This window comes from Chlamydotis macqueenii, chromosome 1 (genome assembly GCF_036417535.1).
Source record: "Chlamydotis macqueenii isolate bChlMac1 chromosome 1, bChlMac1.mat, whole genome shotgun sequence".
NCBI lineage: Eukaryota > Metazoa > Chordata > Aves > Otidiformes > Otididae > Chlamydotis > Chlamydotis macqueenii.
The window spans coordinates 132347404-132367223 of NC_141556.1; the positions used below are offsets into that span (position 1 = coordinate 132347404).

General features: G+C 39.7%; 1 protein-coding gene across 3 annotated transcripts in view; it reads left to right on the top strand.

The window, feature by feature from the left end:
- Nucleotides 1–19820, top strand: part of SH3KBP1 (SH3 domain containing kinase binding protein 1) — a 239903-nt gene that overhangs the window by 161474 nt on the left and 58609 nt on the right. For all 3 annotated transcript variants that reach the window (XM_086767422.1, XM_086767439.1, XM_086767432.1), the window contains one exon: nucleotides 11801–11876. In XM_086767422.1, coding sequence (XP_086623548.1) covers nucleotides 11801–11876 — 76 coding nt within the window. The remainder of the gene's footprint in view (nucleotides 1–11800; nucleotides 11877–19820) is intronic.

The following is a 19820-nucleotide window of genomic DNA, read 5'->3' on the forward strand; positions in this document are numbered from 1 at the left end:
CGTTACAAGTGCTTCACTGATGTTGTGGTAGATGTAGTCATTGCTACAGGTCAGAAGTTTGAGATGACTAAACAGGAAATGCAGATGTGTATTTGTGTCCTGCTAGCTGACTGTCAACCCAGTGTTTGCTTTTTATACTCTTTTAGACTCACAGGAGTTTTCTCTACTTTTATGGGAACTACAAAAGATGGTCCAGGAAAGCAGACTTATACATGCCATAAAGCATTTTCTCCATTAAAAATTTCTGTAGTGGCTTACAAGTCAGAGGATTTAAATTAACCTGTAATGAGTTACTGCTTTATAATTTTGAAGACTTTTCTAATCATTTTCTCCAGCTATCTTTATTGTCCCTATGGTTTTGTTTTCTTTTTAACTGAAAAACTTAAAGTTTATTTGATAATGTTTGGGGGGAGAAAGGAGCTGGAAGTTTCCTTTGCAGTTTCCCTTGTGTTATCACTTTGTTTTTGTGTCACCTCGCTTTATTTAGATTTACTTTCCAAAGTGTACCATATTCAATATTGCATTTCCAAATGTTAAAGAATGAGATTTCCAGGAAATTGGAAGATCCTCAGACATTTGTAGTTTAGATTAGAATTGTGCCTGGGGTGGTATTGTGCCTCCAAACAGAGGTCAGTACTGGAAGCCTAGGGAAGAGTGTGAGAACAGGGTAAACACACAGAGAAATTCCTGCAGTGAGTCTTCACAGCCTCTAGTAATTTTGAACTTTGTGTTTAATGACCTTAATGGATTTTATTGTTCATCAAATCAAGTAGTGACCTTTTCACAGCACGTAACATGTTAGCATTTGTAACTCCTGTGAAAGAGTTCCACTCAGCTGGATCACGCATTGTGGGAAGGAGGTACCTCCCTTTGTTTGTTTTGAACACAGTACCTACTAATTTAGTGTGATAGCCCTTAGTTTTTATTACTGGAAGAGATAATGAGTGAGTCCTCCCTAACTACCTTCTCAGTGCCCCTCCTGATTTTTATAGACTTGTGTTAAATCATTTCTGTATACCTTTTTTTTTCCAGGATGAGGAATCTGTTCCATAGGTTTGATCGTTCTTGGTGACTTTCTGTCTTTTCCAGTTCTTTTAGGGACTGAGGTGGATTATGTGTGAGGGGAGACGAGATGAGAACTGCACATGATAATGTAGATATTGGATGGATTTATACAGGATTTTGATAGCTCTTTCCATTGTTCTTTATTGCTTTCCAAAATATTAAGTGATGTGTTTCAAAGCCCATAATTTCTGTCTTTAGATAGTGTTTTTCCTCCAAACGTATAATTTTACTTCTCTCTGAACTGAATTCCTGTCTTTCCTCATTTCTGGATTATCTGTGAACATGCAGAAAACAGGAACCTTGATCTAGATCCCTGAGGGACTCCACTGGTCACTGTGATGAAATCCTACCTTTTGGTTCCTGTCTTTTATTCAGTTACTTCTCCAAGTTAATCTTTTTTTAAAAAGAACAATAAACTCCTTTTAATCTGCATCTCAGTTGTAGTTTTTAGTGTACACTTAGGCTACGATTTCAATCTTCTTCAAGGGCCAGGCCAGCAACTTTTTTATTTGTGTGTCTTAATGAAAATTGCTGTTATTTGGCCATTCAAAGTAGAAAAGATCATACTGGACATGCATAAAATCAGCATAGTATTACTGTAACACCAGTATTTATTGATTAGATAGCTGGCTTTTTAGATTTATTGGTAGATCTACAGGTAGATACGTAGATGTATTTATATATGTAGATAGACACATATAGATAGATACATATAGACAGATAAAGATAGATCTATAGATAGATTAGCTGGCTACTGTCCTGGCAGGTAATATGCATGAACTACACAACTGACATCTTTAAAACCAGCAAATATCATGTGATTCTGTTGACTGATTTTAGATGTTTATGATGTTCCTGGTACTGAAGGTTTCTTCACAGTCTGTAGACTAAAAGACATTATTGGGACATGACCTTTCTTATTCCAAAGGAGAAGTCCAGATGAATTACATGCTAAAAGGGCGGTTTACCTTCAGTGACAGAAGGGAGGCCTGCAGTGACTGGCCCATATGTACACATCTGGCTCATAGATGATGTTTAAGTGAAATGAACTCCATCTTGAATACCTACTTTAGAACAACAACATAGTCATTTTACATCTCAGTGACAAAAACAGCTGAATGCCTTTGTACTAAAAAGTATAACCAGATTACATGTCAGAAGTGATAGACTCACATGTGGTTATAACATAGCAGAAGCAAGGGTCTGTATGAAACCATAAATTTTAAGATTTCCTAGCTTTTGAATGGCTACATAAGAAATTATGCTAAATGATCATTAAAATAATAAGTAATTGTGAATCACATATTAAATAGATAAATAGATAAAATTTGATTAATACAAGGTGAAAACAATAATACAAGGTAAGTTTAATTGCAGCACCTAGAACTTTCTCCTAAAAATACACACACCTGGAAAATATACCAAAGAACTTACTACTTTGATCTTTGTTTTTTATTCGTTCTCCCTTTTTCTTTTAAAGAACTTCATCCTGAAAAAATAGACATTTAATTCTTCTTATCAAATAAAATGTGAAGGAGTAACAAACCCCGAGCCGTCAAGGAATGTGGACATACATTGATTAAATCATCCTGGTCTTCCTTTCTCCGTACCGCCCTTTTCTACTGTATGTAATCCTTCACAGTGGTATGCCAAAAGTAGTACAGGATCGACATTTTGTCATTATTTTCCCATGAACATTCAGAATCACATAAATAATTTTTTGTCTATCCCAGTAAGTTATTTTATAGGTCTCCTCTGTATATGATTTCCAAATATTTTTGGACGTAATTAAGTAAAACACCAGTGACTTCTTTTATTAAATATTTCAGAAGTTGCAGTTATTTTGAAAAATAAAATAATTTTAAATCAAAACAAATGTAACTATTCCTTAAGTATTCAAAACGTTTGTTCTTAGGCTTGATGTAGTTTAAGCGGTTTAACTGATGGGAAGAATTAGGTTTACTTCTTTTTTTCAACTGTAAAGAAAACTGTAAGAAAACAAAGGCTCGGCAAAATCATGTTTTGTTCTAGAATTTCCCTTGTTTGAGGGTCTCTGTGTTGTTTCCTTTGCTTTGTTTACTTGCTTATTTCTTTGTCTGCTTGGATTCCAGTGCCATGACAGTGGATGACAGATACAGCAATTGTAAGATACTCTGACATTCAGTATGCTGTATCTAGGGCACCAAGTGAACTGAGTGTGGTGTAATGTAATCACAACCTGTTTACCATTCTCTGGAATGAGAAATAGAGTATTGTAATAGGATTTAGACTGACATGCTGGTTTTGTCCTCTCATTTTTTTTTCTTTTGCATTCAGTAATAACTTTTGTATTTGCTAAAAATGCATCAGTTCCTGTGTGAACACTAGAAGACCTTTTTCCCTCCAGATACCTTCAGTTTTTCTGCATAGACAGCCTAATTCCAGAAGCCTTTAACATTCAGGCAGGATATTCTTGTTGACTCCTTGAACATTGCTTTCCTCTAAAGCAGTGCTGGCATAGTGGCCGGTTCCCAGAGGACTGGTGTTTGTGAACAGGGCCTCCACCTTTTCACTACTGACTTCAGACAACTTGTCTGCGTTGTCCAAACTTGTTAATCATGGTAAGAGTGTCATGCTGATGGTTGAAACAATGTTAATTTCCAAGGAGCTGTGATGGGATGAGGGCTTTGCTATTATGCATTTTAAGAGCAGGATTTTATTTGGAGAGACCTCTTCTATTTAGAGATTTTTTTTTATTTTTTTTTTCTAGACAGAATTAAGGTGCCAGCATTTATATGCCTTTTGCAGCACCTAAATACAGGGTTTTGCAACCTTACTGTAGAAGGGTAAAACCTTTCATAGGTGTTACAGTTCAGCCCCGATCAGGACCAGACTATGCAGTCTCTCTCTCACTGCCCCTGCCCCCCCGCCCCCCCCTCCAGTGGGACAGACGGGAGAATTGGTAAACAAAACCACCAAACAAACAGAAAAAAAACCCACGTGGGTTGAGATTGAACAAAAAGTAAATTTAACAGCAATAACAGAAGAAAACAAAACAGTGATGGAATACAAATACAGGATAATGGCTTACAACCACACCTAGTTTCTTCCAAGTAGCAGGAGGCTTCCCTCAGCACCCTCCTCACTTATATACTGAGCATGATGTCAGATGGGATGGAATAGCCCTTTGGCTAATTTGGGTAAATTAACCCCAGCTGTTAGCTAATTAATTATCCCAGCTGGGTGCCCCAGCCATAGGGGCCACCAGCTCCAGTTCTCCACCCAGCTCAGGTGAATATTAACTCTGTCCTAGCCAGAACCAGGACAAGAGGTTAAATCTTTTTCAAAAGAAAAAAAATAATTTATTTCTTTACAAAGATAATGCTCTAATTCAGAAGGCTTGTGCTCATTCAAATCCAAAAGTCATTTAGGATAGACATCAGTTGGAGAAACTGCACTTAAGTCTGCTGGAGTATGGGCTAAGGTTGAAAATGCATTATTTTCAGATTGTCCAGTAGAAGGTAATATAGCTTGACTCTGTCCAAGGAAACCATAATATGAAATTTAAGACACTCTTTTGGTGTGTACCATGTCTGATGCTGTGGTTAGGGCGCTCATACTTCATGGAAGTAACATCTGGTATGTAGAGCTGAGTACTTGAGTGTCGTTCGTATTTCATCTTTTGAGTGATACAAAGGCCAGCACTACTGCAGCCTTTCTTGGGTTTCTCGGAGCATGGTCACAATGCGATATGCTGGCCCTAGGAATTACTAGAGCACACTGTGAGGTGCTCACCATGCTTTCACAATGAGCTTAAGCTGGTATAAATGAGCACTGCAACCGAGAGTTGCACCTTACTCCTGTGTCCATAAATTTTCTTGCATCTGTTCTACCTAGATGTTTATGCAGCTGTTTAGTAAAGCAGGCTACATTAAAACACTCTTTTATTTTCCTTCCACTCTGCAATAAGTCTTAACCTGGGTCAATTCCCTCCTCTCCCCTTGCAGACACGCTAGTGTCACGGCAGAGGGGAGGAGTGGTGACAGGAATCCGCAGCCAAGGGTGGTTCCCCAGGGACGTGGCCACCTTTGGTAAGTGGGCTTGGGCAGTGATCAGGCTGTTCCCTCTCTCTTGCTCACTGCAAGTGAATTGTGAGACACCTGTGAGACAGCAGTTATGAGACATCCTGTCTCTCTGCTCATACTCAGGGTAAACTAGGTCCAGGAGAATAAAAAGTATTTTGCTTGCCTGTGCTTGCAACAGTCTGGTTGTAATTGAGGACTTGATGAACACTTATTTCCTGTCCTATTCATTCATCTAACTTAATTTTAAGGAAATTACCCTGTATTGTGCCTGGAATGTCCTTATAGGTGATGTCAGTAGAAGTGCGTGCAGCTTGGGCGACTGGGGCTCTCCATATTAGCTGGGTGTGTATTAGGCAGATGTACCTATCTAGTTGGCATTTTAAAATATTAATAATTGTAATTCAGGAGCATATGGATGGTATTTCTGCCAAAGCACGGAAGTAGGGTAGAAAGTAGATACAGAGGGAGAACCTATTTTAGATGACTGAGGCAATAAAATGTGCAGGTCATACTTTCCCTAAATAATTTTTGTTTTCTCTATGAAGGTTTCTTAAAATTCCCATTACCCTCTTTGAAGTGCTATGTGATCATCCGTTAGGAAAACTGTTAACTCTGTCCTTTTGAGAAACCCCAGGATAGCAGTACTTAATCATACTGTCACAGAGAGTATGTTATGTGGAGCTGAATGTTGGTGGGAAAAACTGAAATCCTGGACATTTCTCTTATTTTGTCTCTGACAGCGTAAGGGCATTTTGACGTGTGAAAGCCTTTGGATTTTTTATATTTGAGCTCTTTCAATTTATTTTGAATTTAAGGTAGACCAAATAGAATGGATTAAGGACTTGATGATGTTCCTTAAGCACTTGAAGCATATTAGAAAACAATAAAATAATTTGACTCCTCCCTCACACCACCGGCTTTCTACATAGTCAATGAGAAGCTTGTTTATGCTTCTGTTCATCCCGAGCTGGAAGAATGTATGACGATTTCTACTTCTTTGTGAAAAAATGTTCTCGGTTATAAAATGGACTGTCAAAAATACATTGAATTTGCACATAAACCTGGAGATAATAAAATTGTCGTGCATATAAACAACATTCAAAAATAGTCATTGAGTGTTAAAAGGAAATATTGTGGTCAAAGAAATATGACATATTTTTTTTCTCTGACCTAATCACTGAGGTTTTCTGAATTTCTAAAAGTTCTCAAGATACGTAACTGTCTTTTCCTCCCCTGTGTAAAACATCAGTGCATGTTGTTTTATTTTCACTATTCAAACTGACAAATGATGTTAAGCTTAACAACATTAGTGTTTCCAGCTCACACAGCCCTTTTTTATCAATTCTTTAATATCAGATGTATTCGTTAAGAATATCTTCATGGAGTTACATTTCAAGTAGCTGTTCCATAATATTTTATCTAGGGCGAAGACCTCAATCCACTTTCCAGAATAAATACTGATGCTAAGTAAATCTTTTTTTTCCCCTATTCCTGAGTAAATAAGCTGTTGCTTGGAGAAGCCTATATTTGTTAAAGGAGAGTAAAAGGATAAGTATGGTCCTTTAGTGCAAAGAAGTATAACAAAACCTACTCTGTGGATCTACCTGGTGCTCAAGTGACAATTCTATTTGAATTTTCAGATGGAATGTTCTAGAGACACAAGACCTGAATAACAAAAGGAAATAGACAAGTTGTTCAACAACAACAGAAAACTCTGAAATACAATTTTAAAATATCCTGAAGAGGAAACTTGGTCACAGGTCTACTTTTCTTCCTCTGGTCAGGGCTCAATAGTTTTAGGGAAGGGCTGTAGTGTCCTCAAGTGAGAAAAACGCAGTTGTATACTGCCTGTTATGTACTCTGCTTCTCTTGCGGTGTTCTCTGCTGTTACAGGGATTGCAGCTGAGCCAAAATACATAAATGAAAGGAAATGAGGCTGTTTAGATTGTACCGTGACCTCATTCACACGGCTTTCTGTATCACCTCAATCACTTTGGTAATCACTGTTAATTCAGTAACAGAGGAAACTGGTTTGCAGTGATAGGGATTTGCAGTGTACCAAACTGCCATCAAGGCCTAACAGAACCTGTTATTTAATGCTAGACCGTCCTCCCATTGGCTTCATAAAATCAAGCCTTAAGATTGGCAGGTTGCTGCTACATCTCTCGTCCCTCTGAATATCTGTACACCAAATCACGGTCATTATTCATGCTTTTATCAGCTGTTTCTGCAGCAAGAGGGCACTTCACCCCGTTTCATCTTTAGGATTCACTTGTCAGGCGATTAGGGGGATTTGTGTCTGACAGCTAAATAATCTAATTATACTAATTTTGCAGAAATAGTGCGATCAAGATTCTGCCTGCTTTGTTGATGTGTTCTGTTGTGTGTTGGGAGTCAACCTAGGCTTGGAGTCAGGATATCTGAATTCTGTTTCCACTGCGTGTGTCTTGTGTGACAGGGACTAAGCAGTCAGAGTGATACCTGCAGAGTAATGTAGGTGGAACAAGGCTGGCTGCCACCATCTGGAAATGATATTTACAGTAATCAGCATACTGGAGAAGGATAGAGGGAAACTGAAACAGTACTCTTCAAGAGTGTCTCTGAACCACCAGGCTAGAGATACAAAGGTAGAGGGGAATTATGCTACCCTTTTTGCTGGTACTGAAACCATTCTGCAGCCAAGATTTCAAGATATACAGGGCCAGATAGAAAAAGCAGAAATTCACTTGTCTTTGCAGCCTGGCAATTAGGACACTGCTGAGAAGGGGTCATTATGGGCCTTTGGTTCATGCTGCGTATGACTTTTTATTGCAAACATTGTTGACAAAGTTATAGAGTTAGGTAAATGGAGAGAGAGAGCTCATGCTGGGAGATGTCAGGGGATGCTGGCAGAGTTGAGGATCCTGCTGGCGAATTTGGAGTGTCTAAATTCCCAAAAAGGTCCTTCAAGTGCTAAATCTCACTTTGTGCCTATGTCCCAAAGTGTACGATCTGCTTGCTTCTTGGGAATATTGAACCTGCTGGGTAGGAATGAATCAAGTAAAAGACTAAATAATGTGAAAGCTGGAGTTGAATATCAGTATTTCGCAGCATAGGTATTTAGAAGGCGTTGGAGTACTTTTTTTTCTGAAATTCAATTGACCTTCTCATATAGAGGAAGAACTGAGGAGTAGGAAGAATTATATTGAAATCTTTGGTTCAACCCAATTAAAGTGTTCTTTACTCCCATGTTTCGTTTTTTAGAACTAGGAGATTTTGATAAATTATGCTGGGCCTTCAACTGGAGGAGAGACCAAAATACCCTATAGTAACTAGTCCCTGAGGAGAAAAGTCTATGTCATGGAGATGTGTGTTGGATCAGCAAGAATTTAAGTTTGGCTTGCTTGGTTCTCGTAGCCACTGGTAAATTTGGTAGATATTTGACCTGTATGGGAGTATGAGTGATGTAAAATGGTTGGAGAGTCAGAAGAGTAGTTTCTGGCTCATATGGGAGGAGGTTTGTCTGTCTCCCTTTTCTCTTTTCTTGTTAGAAAAATTGCTAACTGTTATAATAGTACTTGATCTGGGACTTCCAACACACAGATCTTTGCTATACTTGAGGTTTTTTCTTGTTACAGCAGAACGACCAGACTTAACGGATCATAGAGGATTCGGTGTCTCTTAGCGTGAAGAAAGTTTATCCTGCATGTTTCCTAATGAACAAATGAATACTATATTAAGTTTCATGGAGGTGTTTTCAGAAAGTGGTAACAAATGTTTTCCATGCAAATGCATGGATCAGTATAGACCAACTGTGAACATAAATAAATTATAATTAAAAAAAAAATCTCCATTAGTACCATTTTATAGGAAGAGTAAAACGTCTTGGCAGCACAAGTCCACCTGAAACCAGATTTACGTGGCTTAGCCATTTTTTGGTCTTTTTTTCCTGTCAGTAGTGTTTGTGTCACCCCTATAAATCTTTGCGTGCAGTCCCCTTACAATTAAAGAATACCACTTCCACTTGTCTTATCCCAAAACAAGTTGGAGTGTCCCCCCTCGCTAGAGCGGGTTCTGCGCAACCCTTGTTGAAATTATTTGAATTATGACTTTCTATATCCTTCTAGTAGATATAAACATTCCTTCCTCTCCTCATCGCAGAATTCTAGGACAACTTTGCTCATTCTGCAATAAATGATCTTTGAATCTTGTAGGTCACCGTGAGCTTTCAGCTCATTCGTGTGCTACGCCCAGTTTTGCGCTGCTCTTCATCTACCAGAAGACCTGTCAAGAGTCCAGTTTGCTCAGGCTATTTCTATATGTGCAAAAAGAGTCATGTCTTCAGCCACTTTGCTCCCTGGGCTTTTTACCTTCTCTCCTGAACAGATCCCAACTCGTGCAAAAACTGCTTTCTGCCCTCTCTCCTAGCTCCCAACAAAAGAACTGCCTTGTTTGGATGGTATTCTCTTTTCTGTTCCCAAGGAGTTAGTTGGTTCCGCATGCTGATTTATCACCTGCACAGGCATTCTTTCTGAACAAGCAGATGAATGAATATTTTCAAGCATTGCACTTGCATCTGCTTCTATAAATTAAGAAATTATGTTGCAACATGCCCTTCCCTCTGGGATACACTGGTTTCTTCTTCTTCTCCATGATTCTTTTACTGTGATTTTTAGCTTGTTAAAATTTAACTTGTTGTGGATTTATCTGGGTTTTCATTTTATGGTATTAGATAAATGATTCATGTATGATAAAGCAATTACTAAACGCTTTCCTTTAATGAATTGTTCTTGAAAAACAATTTCATCTTTAAGAAAAGAAGAACTAATCTAAATTAAAGGGTTTGGATATTTCTTTAGTAAGCATTCCTTTCTGAGTTAAATAGCAGTGCGGTTTATAGTATATACTTTCATAATTTTCCAAACCATTTTACGAAGCAGAACTATGAATAAAGATTTGATCATGAATGAGCATGTACTGAAATGTGCAGCTATCTTGAACTGTCCTGTTTGCCTCTGAACCAAAAGCTGTCATCCCAGTCTTGCTTTCATCTTGAAGGCATTCTGTGCTTTTATCTGTGTGAATACCTGGTAGCTTCAGATTCCTCATTATCTCTCTTCCAGTACAATTTTCACTGCTTTCCAGCTAGATGTCAGAGTCAGCTCTTCATCCTCATCCTTCCTGACTTTAAGCTTCTTCAGCACAACCAGGTCATGCTCTTTTCTTAGGTTTACCCTCTCCTAATTTGCAGGAGTCCATAATCTCCTGGTTTTTGTTACCTCCCTTATTGCTGCTTCAGATAATGCTTCTCACCTCTCATTCTCCCCTCAGCAAAGAAGTTGGGAGGTTTTGTAGAGTTTTGTTGTTGTTCTCTCTTCCCCAGCAGTTCCCAAGCTCTGGCTTGTAAGTAGAGTTGCAAGCTCATCAGAAGGTCAGTTGTTTCTGCTGCCACCTGCAAGTTAAGTCGCAAGTTAAGTCGCAACGGGATACTTTTGGGTATTGCAATTCATAGTTTGTCTTACTTGTCAGCACAAATTCAATGACTGTCTCATGCACAGCTCTCAAAACTGTGTCTCTTCCAGAGGTGCTCTTTTTGCCAGCCTAAAATCCCTATGTGTGCATTTTACTCCTTTTCATAGATTAATTTTTACACAGTTAGTATACAAAGTTACTAATATGGAGCTCTTCATATTCTTTATACACCTTGAAATTTTTCAACTACTTGAAGTGCTATACTCCTGTTGCTTCTCGTATTGACCAGTGTTTTCCTCATGGTCCCCAAGAGGTCCTCAGTGCCTTCAAGACTAAATCTTAGCTCTCATCTCTTAGCTTTTACTCAGAAGGTTGCTGGAGTATAGAGGAGGTTTTGTGGTGTTTATACTTACTTTACCAGAAAAGGATGTTGAACTACCACTAGGGCTTTTAAGTACTCATATCTATATAAACAAGTAATAAGTACACTTAAGTCCTCAGCTACACATGGCTGGGATTTAGGCAGCATTCTTGATAGAGAGAAAAGCTGAGTAAGAGAGGGAGTAGCATGCATATAGTGATTGGCGAAGATACATTAAGATGAATACTACTGATTTGATTTTATTTTGTTGGGGGGAGATAATGTTTGTTTACTGTTCTTTCAGCTTACCTGTCTGAGGCTAATTATTGTTTGTTGTAGTGCTCCTCTGTAAATTAGGGGTTTTTTTTCTCAAAATAAATAAAAATGGGAACCATGTAAAGAGATGTTGTCAACTTAAAAATCACACTCAATCTAGAATGACTGAAATAAATACTCCTTGTATGGACAGAAGTCAAGGATTTTTTGCCTCTACTCTTCTTTCAGTTTTACTTTTGGTACTGAAGAACACCTTCCTTTAAGTGATTTTATCATATATTCAGTCCACCAGTTAAACTTACGAGAGTCTTCTCTGAAACTGTGTTAAGGGTTATTGTTTAAAAGTAACCATTTTTTAAAGGTAAAATTTGAGGATCACATCCTTAATGAATTCTTTATCATTGAAAACAAAAAAAAAAGCTAACAAAAACTCCACAGACAAACCTAATTATAGTTTAATTTGGCTTTGTTTCTTAACTGTCCTTTTTCTACTTCTGTGTTTGTATTTCCATTACAGTTTTTATGTTGTCCAACTTTTAACTGAACTTGCAAATTTTAAAGGAGAATAATTTTTTTTTTTCAGAATGTTGGAAAGAAATTACCTCCAGCCGCAGCAACTCAGGAGCCAACAAAAATAGAAGTGGACAGCAGAACAAAAAGTAGGTTTCATAGTTTTTTCTTCTTTGCACTTCGTGCTATTAAGCCTCTTAAAAGCAAGCTGAACACTTTTCTTTGGTTTTTTTTTGGCTGAAAGAGTGTCCTGTATGTATGAAAAGTGATAATGCAGATAGATGTATTTAGGATAAACTTTGAGTAGGCGGTACATAGACAGAATGCTTTGTTTCACAGAATCCTGTGAATAGTTTTTGCTCTGATAAGCCTACCTTGAGTTTTCTGCCACCAAAAATCAAGTTAAATCACATAATCAGGTTTCAGCCTTGAGGGTACTTTGGAATTAATCAGAGTTGAATAAGATCCAACTTCAGGCTGTAACTTGTAGGTAGATCATAGAAAAATAGCTCTGGTTCTAAGTGGTCTTGCTTTTTTTCCTTTTTTCTTTCTTTGTGTAGCAGAAATAATCTGTGTGGGTGGTATATTTTGTATGGGAAATGAACAGTGTCCAAGAACGTTAGTTCTGGTTTTGTCATTTCAGTGCTTAGTAAACAAAAAGCAATAATTGAATCTTTCAGGCAAGTCTCAGTGCTGTTCTAGGGAGGCATATGTAACTAGCTTACCAAATAACTTAACTGTATATTCCCCATCTTTTGATTTTATTTATCTTTATTAATTATCTTTATCTTTATTAATGATTGCTTAGCAAAACTAAGTTTCAATACTTCTAAGTAATTTTCCGCTGCAGCATTCTTCTACTGTTACAGACATAGTGACTTTAGCAGCTTTCTTATCTACAAGGCCAGTGACTAGTCTTTCTGTGAACATCTGTTGAAACAAACCATAAATTCTGCTAACAATGTTCCATATCTTAAAGCTTCCCTTCTCATTCCCATGGCTTCCTTCCAACGAGCAGGATTGTATCCTTCTCCTGAGGTTGGTCTCTGTTCACTGACGCCGTCGAACTGGCTCAAGAAATACCCACATCTCCCCCTTCTTTGTTTATGAAAAAGGCTTGTTTCAACGCTTTATCTATTAAAGTCTGCACACATTTCAACACACACAGAATACAGATCAAAATACACACAAAAATGAATAAGCATCCTACACCTGTCTGTAATAAGCTTTTTATCCATCCAGTTAAGCCCAGTCCACCAAAAAGATTTCCGAATGTGTTAAAACCATCACTTTGTTGGAGTTCCTGTACTCCTTTTTGCAAGTTTTCTATACCTTTGTGAATAGATTCCGAACGATCAGACAGATTCATACAACAAAGTCCATCAAAATCTTGACAACGATGACCTTGTGCTAACAATACAAAAATCTATTGATGCTCTGTTCTGTAGTGTAGCATGCCTTACTGAATCTACGTCTAGCAATAGTCCACTCAGGGCTAATGAAGTTGCTTTAGTTTGTTTTGCAAGTCAGCAGCCAAGCTTATTTAAAGTGGTAAGCGCTTGTGCTGTTCCTACTCCTGGAGCTAATATAGATGCTGCTATAATTTTGCTAGGATTCCAAAATTCTACATTATCCCTACAATCAGTTGTAAAGGCGTGTGTAACGTGTTTGTGACAGCGTAGCTTGTGAGTCATAATCATGGACATACTGGGTGTTAACAAAATTAGCCTTCCAATCCTACATGGTCCTGTATATGCACGGGAGGGAACACCAGGCCATGCACGATCTCCACAGATTAAAAATAACCCAGCAGGTAATCTACGTGGATATCTGCTGGATATTGTTATGTTTGTAGCAGTATAGTTACACCATGCAGTGCCATTTCTATATACACGTATGGTAGCATTTAACCATTGAACTTTATGAGGTTCAGGATCTTTTGCTTTGTTGCATTTTGCCAATTGGCCCACGGGTCCCTGTAGTTAAAATACACACAGTAGTCCATTTTCACAGACCCTAACAGGTCCAATTCCTGTGGTTCTTGATTCATTATGGGAAACCACAGGACCCAGTTGTTCCATATCAACGATTCCAGTGGGTGTTTCATAAATATATTGCAATCTTTCAGCAGTCATTGACAGGCTTCCCTACCAAACAGGTTACAAAAGGATTCCCCAGACTAGACAACAATAAACACATCGTGTCCTGCCCTGTTACGTTCACCAGAGTTATCCATATATTAGTTTTGGGTTGTGGTGGCATCCACAATGGAATCACCATCCATCATGGTGATGACTGAGATAACGATGGCTTGATCCATGAAGCGGGTACCCATCTTGGTCCAGAACCTGCTAGTTTTACAACCACTCTATCAAGGGCAGTTTTTGCAGAAGGGGTAAGTGTTCGAGGAGATGTCAAGCCTGGTCGCCCTCCAGTAATTTAAAGAGGAGATGGAGCTCATCCATAGATATTCCTAAGAGGGGACGAACCCAGTTTATGGTACCTAACAGTTTTTGTAAATCATTCAGAGTCTTTATTTCTGTTTTTAAGGTGATGCGTTGAGGTCAAATGGTTTGGTCTGATATTTTCCATCCTAAATACTGCCACAATGGGGTTTTCTGTATTTTTAATTCTGCAATTTTGAGCCCCGCTGTTGAAACTGCTTGGACTACTTGTCATTTCACTTCTTGGGCTGTTTGCTCTGATTCTGCAGCAATTAAGATGTCATCCATATAATGGTAGATTAGAACATTCTCAAAATACTTTCGTATTGGGCTTAAGACTGCCGCTACAAACTATTGGCATAGTGTGGGACTGTTTTTCATGTCCCGCAGCAACACCTTCCAATGATATCTTTTGTGTGGCTCTGCAGCACTGATAGAAGGCACAGAGAAGGCAAACCGCGGTGCATCTTGCGGAGCAAGACGTATCGTGAAGAAACAGTCTTTCAGGTCAATGACTGTAAGAGTCCGTGTTTGTGGTAACATTGTTGGCGAAGGGAGCCCAGGTTGTAAGGCTCCCATATCTTCAATGACCTCATTTATTTTTCTCAGATCATGTAGAAGCCTCCAGGAATGATTTTTCTTTTGAATCACAAAAACAAGTGTATTTCATGGGCTGGTTGTGGGGACTGTGTGACCAGCTTTTAGCTGTTCATCCACCAATTTGTGTAGTTGCAGCAGTTTTTCTTCTGGGAGGGGCCACTGATCTACCCACACGGGCTCATTTGTCTTCCAGGTCAAAGGCAGGACCTGCTGCAGGATAGTGGCCCCTAGGAAAAATCCGTGCTTAAGTGCATACCCCATTGGCTTAGACAGTCTCTACCCCAAAGGGTAGGAGATACGGGCAACACATAGGGCCTGACCAAAGCACACCTCCCTTCTGATCCGATAATAACAATAAGCACTTTACTCTGTTTTGGAGAAGTTTGACCACCAATTCCTGATAAGGAAGCATGAGCATCCATTAATGGCCATTGACTGGGCCATAGCGACGCAGAAATGACTCTAACATCTGCTCCACTGTCAACAATTCCTTGCAGAATAATTCTTGTTTTTCCTGATTGTAAAGTGCAAGACAATTGGCGTCAATCCATAGTTAATTGTTGAGCCAAATAAATCTCTGGTGTCCCTGTAGATACAAAACAGCCTGAGCCTCATGCAACACAGGCAGCATTCGGAGACTGGGGTAAAAAATATACTAACTGTGCAATCTGGCTTCCTGCTGGTATAGTACATGGTGGCATTGGAGTCCATGCCATTATTTTAATTTCTCCTTCATAATCAGCGTCTATGACCCCTGGCAGCACAAAAAGACCTTTTAATGTTGTAGAGGATCATCCAATTAACAATGCTGCCATTCCACAACCGAGTGGGCTGTATGTGCCAGTTGGAATAAGCACAACTGGTGTGTCTTGAATTACTGTTCCTGCTGAGGTGGCCAGGTCTACTCTGGCGCTGCGGCAGTGGAGCGGAGCGGCAGCTCCTTGAGGGAGCATTCCAGAAGGGTGATTTGCTGTCATAGCATGACCCTTCACGACACTCCGCTTAGGATTTCCCGGTAAGGTCAAAGGTTGGCCATCCCGGTCAAATATTGATCGACATTGTTTGGCATAGTGACACCCCTTAGGGCAATGCGGGCAAGTTCCAGGTCTCCCACCTTTACTATTTGCTTTTACTTTTGGAGAGTCTTTTTGCAGATGGCCGTACTGACCGCACAAAAAGCACTGCTGTGACTTAGCTGACAGTGCTGCAAATGCTTCTGCAATCAGACAGATCGTGTTGCCTCTGCTTTTCCAAAGCCTCATTAAGCTGGTCTAAAAAATTCGTAAATGGTTCATTTGTTTCTTGTTTGATTCGGACGAAAGGCTGTCTCTGTTTACCGGTTTCATGGACAGTTCTTAAAGCATGGAGTGCTAATTGTTTAACCTGCTGCAGACCCGCCTGGCAGATTCTAGCCTGCGCAGTGTCGGTGCTGTGATCGCCTTCCCCCAATAACGCGTCTGCAGTGACCGCTCACAATGGGTTGTGCCCCTCTAGTGTCAAATTTTCGTTAGCCTGCACGCCTGCAAGCTGCTTCATCTTTGACTCCCACAAAGTGTATTGCGTGTCCGTCATTATTAAGTGAAACAAAGTTTTAAAATCATTTGGGGTAGACACATGAGTATTACAGAGAGACTTGTATTAAATGAGTTGTATATGGAGCCCCAAGTCCATGGTCCATCACCATTTGCCTGATATCCTTAATAAGAGTGTACGAGAGACCTTCCCGTTGCGGGTCTTGGTCAAGCACATACAGCACACGGAAAACACGCAGCATATCTGCATCCCCCGCTCACCTCGCTTCTCTCTTTACAGCTGCCCATTTATCATGAGGGTCGGGAGGATATAAATCAGGCTCCTTTTCTGGATCAATAGGCCCTGGATCAAAAGGGTCATCTGGGTCATCATCAGGATTATCAGGTGCAGGTTTAGTTTTTGGTCTTGCAGCAGGGTCTGCCAGAGGGGGTGGTGGTGGCTGCACTGGGGCTGCGAGGTGGGGTGGCAGTGAAGAAGCCGAAGGTGCCGCTTCTACTTCCTTTGTTTGTGAGCCAATGTGAGCTTTTAAAGTTTCAAAAATGATTCACCAGGGGCTCAATAAAGTGGTGGCAACCTTATCATTTTTTGTGACAGAGTCCCATAGATGGACACCTGTTTTGTCCTAAACCTCCAGGGTATAAATGTTACTGGTATTTACGGATGGGTCAGCTTTTGATGCCCATAAAAGAATGCATTTCAATTCTTCCTCATCTAAAGCTTTTCCTTGTGTTCGGAGCATTTGTTTAAAGGTGCCTACACAAGATCTCTGCTCCGGAGGCAATTCATTCCCCATCGTTCCCAGCTGCTTACCTTTGTCCAGCGAGAGGTATTTGTGGCCACAGTGTGCTTCCTTTCAGTTCAGGTCCCAGGAGACTGCTGAGTTCAGCTGGGCTACGCCACCAGATCAACAATTAGTTGTTTTCGTGCCCCACGTTGGGCACCATTTGTGGCGTATTGACACATGGACTCGACTTGTGGAGTAAGCGAGACCAAGTTTATTTTTACAAGTGGGTTTTTATATGTTTCTCTTCTTAAGCATTAACTTCCTCATTTCATTCTTGTCCAATCAACAGTTATGTCACACGTAAGCTTACCCAATAAAATCACTGATCGCATGCTATACATATTAATGATTGCTTAGCAAAACTAAGTTTCAATACTTCTAAGTAATTTTCCGCTGCAGCATTCTTCTACTGTTACAGACATAGTGACTTTAGCAGCTTTCTTATCTACAAGGCCAGTGACTAGTCTTTCTGTGAACATCTGTTGAAACAAACCATAAATTCTGCTAACAGTGTTCCATATCTTAAAGCTTCCCTTCTCATTGCCATGGCTTCCTTCCAACGAGCAGGATTGTATCCTTCTCCTGAGGTCGGTCTCTGTTCACTGTCAAACTGACTCAAGAAATACCCACAGTTTACCACATATTTTCAGGTCGAAGTTGCAAAAGCAGCCTAAAAGAGCTTTTAGTGAGTTATTGTCCTTTAGCTGCTCCTCACTAATTGACTTGCTGCATCTTATCTTTCTCCCCTTGTAACACCAGGCTGTTAATGGGAAGTGCTGCAAGAACTTAGTTGCCCTGAGGAGGTAAGAACTTGAAATACTGTAAAATGTGCGAACTCATCATGTAGAGCAGGGCTTCTAAACCAATGTGATTTGGAATTCTTTTTCCCAGCCTACAGCTTGAACAGGTTAAGATGATCTCTCTCCCCCAGTGGGATGGGGGAGGAGAATTGGAAAAAAAGGGTAAAACTCATGGGTTGAGATAAAGATAGTTTAATAGGACAGCAAAGGAAGAGAAAATACTACTAATAAAAGAATATACAAAACAAGTGATGCACAGTGGAGTTGCTCTCCACCCAGTGACCAATGCTCAGCCCGACCCTGAGCAGCAAGTCCCTCCCCTCCCCAGCCAACTCCCCAGTTTATATACTGAGCATGATATTATATGGTATGGAATATCCCTTTGGCCACTTGGGTCCTGGCTACACTCCTTCCCTGTTTTTTGTGTACCTCTCCACTGGCAGAGCCTGGGAAGCTGGAAAATCCTTGACTAAGTAAGCACTACTTAGCAACAACTAAAAGCATCAGTGTGTTATCGAGATTATTCTCATACTAAATCGCAAACATAGCACTATACCAGCTACTAGGAAGAAAATTAGCTCTGTCTCAGCTGAAACGAGGACGTGGTAAACCAGGCTGGGAGACAGCTGCCTCTTTCCACATCAGCTCATACTTCTGACAGCTGAAACTGCTCACTAAATCTCATCCCAGGGTATTGATGTTTCATACTTTTATGACTTACAAATGAATGTGGAAACCCTCTGAAAAATGGTTAGAGAACTGTACCTTCTACAGTGACACACTGAGCTCTGGTTGACACAGAAACACTTCTCCATCAACATTTTTGAGCTCTAGTTGGTTCTTCTTTCACTTTTTTGTTATTTCCCTTGGACATACCTATTTGGTCAGAAAATCCCTCTTCTTCTGTTGCTGTCTATTTTCACCATGGTTGTGTGCAAATATCATTCAACATTCCTTTTGCCTGAACTAGTGAGGTTAATATATTTATTTGTGCAGTATCTTTCCATGTTCTGTGAATTTTACCTAAACTTTATTTTTTTTAGGTAATTTTCTCTTTCCTGGAATTGCTAGGGCCTCAGTAGAGTTTTTTGTTCTTGCTTGGGAAAGAGAAGCACATGTATAGGAAGGTCTGATATGGTGTAATTATATATAATTGTCTTAGCCTCAACTGGCATCACAGAAAATACTTTTCAATCAGTTGAAGTTGTCCTTTAAATTGAAAAAACTTTCAGTGAAAATGAAACATACTTAAGTCTGGTTTGAGTTTTGATATAGATGGAGGAATAATTTTTTCATAACACAATTATTGTCTGATAAATGTGAGGACTATGATCAGAATCTGGCATAGGACTATGATCTGTCTAGTATTTGTCAGTACTCCAAAATTTATTTTTTACTTTCTCCTAAAAACCTACCACAAACAAGCTTGAAAAGCATCAGATCCAGGGAAGTTTGCAGTCTCAGAAAACTGGTGAATGTTCTACTTGTAATGTTCAGCATAAAAGTGTCATACCACCTTGGACCTCAGCTACTTTCACTTTTGCCTGGGATGGTACTATCCCAGTCTTTCTTGGAGTCTTGAATTGCTGAACAAAACAGGTACTGTGCCATTCTTGAAGGAAGTAGCCAGAAACAGAAGATCCATAGATTAAGCTCAATAGGTAGAGGGGGCTTTGGATGTGTGATTTAGATTCCCTTGGGATTACTGCTGAAGATGTATGCTGCAGGCAAGAGAGAGATTATGTTGGTAGAAGAACAGTACGATTTTTCATCTTCCACCTGTTTCTTTCCATCACTGATGCTACTATTCCTTAGTCTCAACTGGATAAAAACCACAGTTGCACTGTGAAAGAGCCAACTGAGAGAGGAAATGGGGAGCAGTAGCATCTTCCCTTTCTGCCCACAGGGGCTTCATCATGGACCAATGGTTGC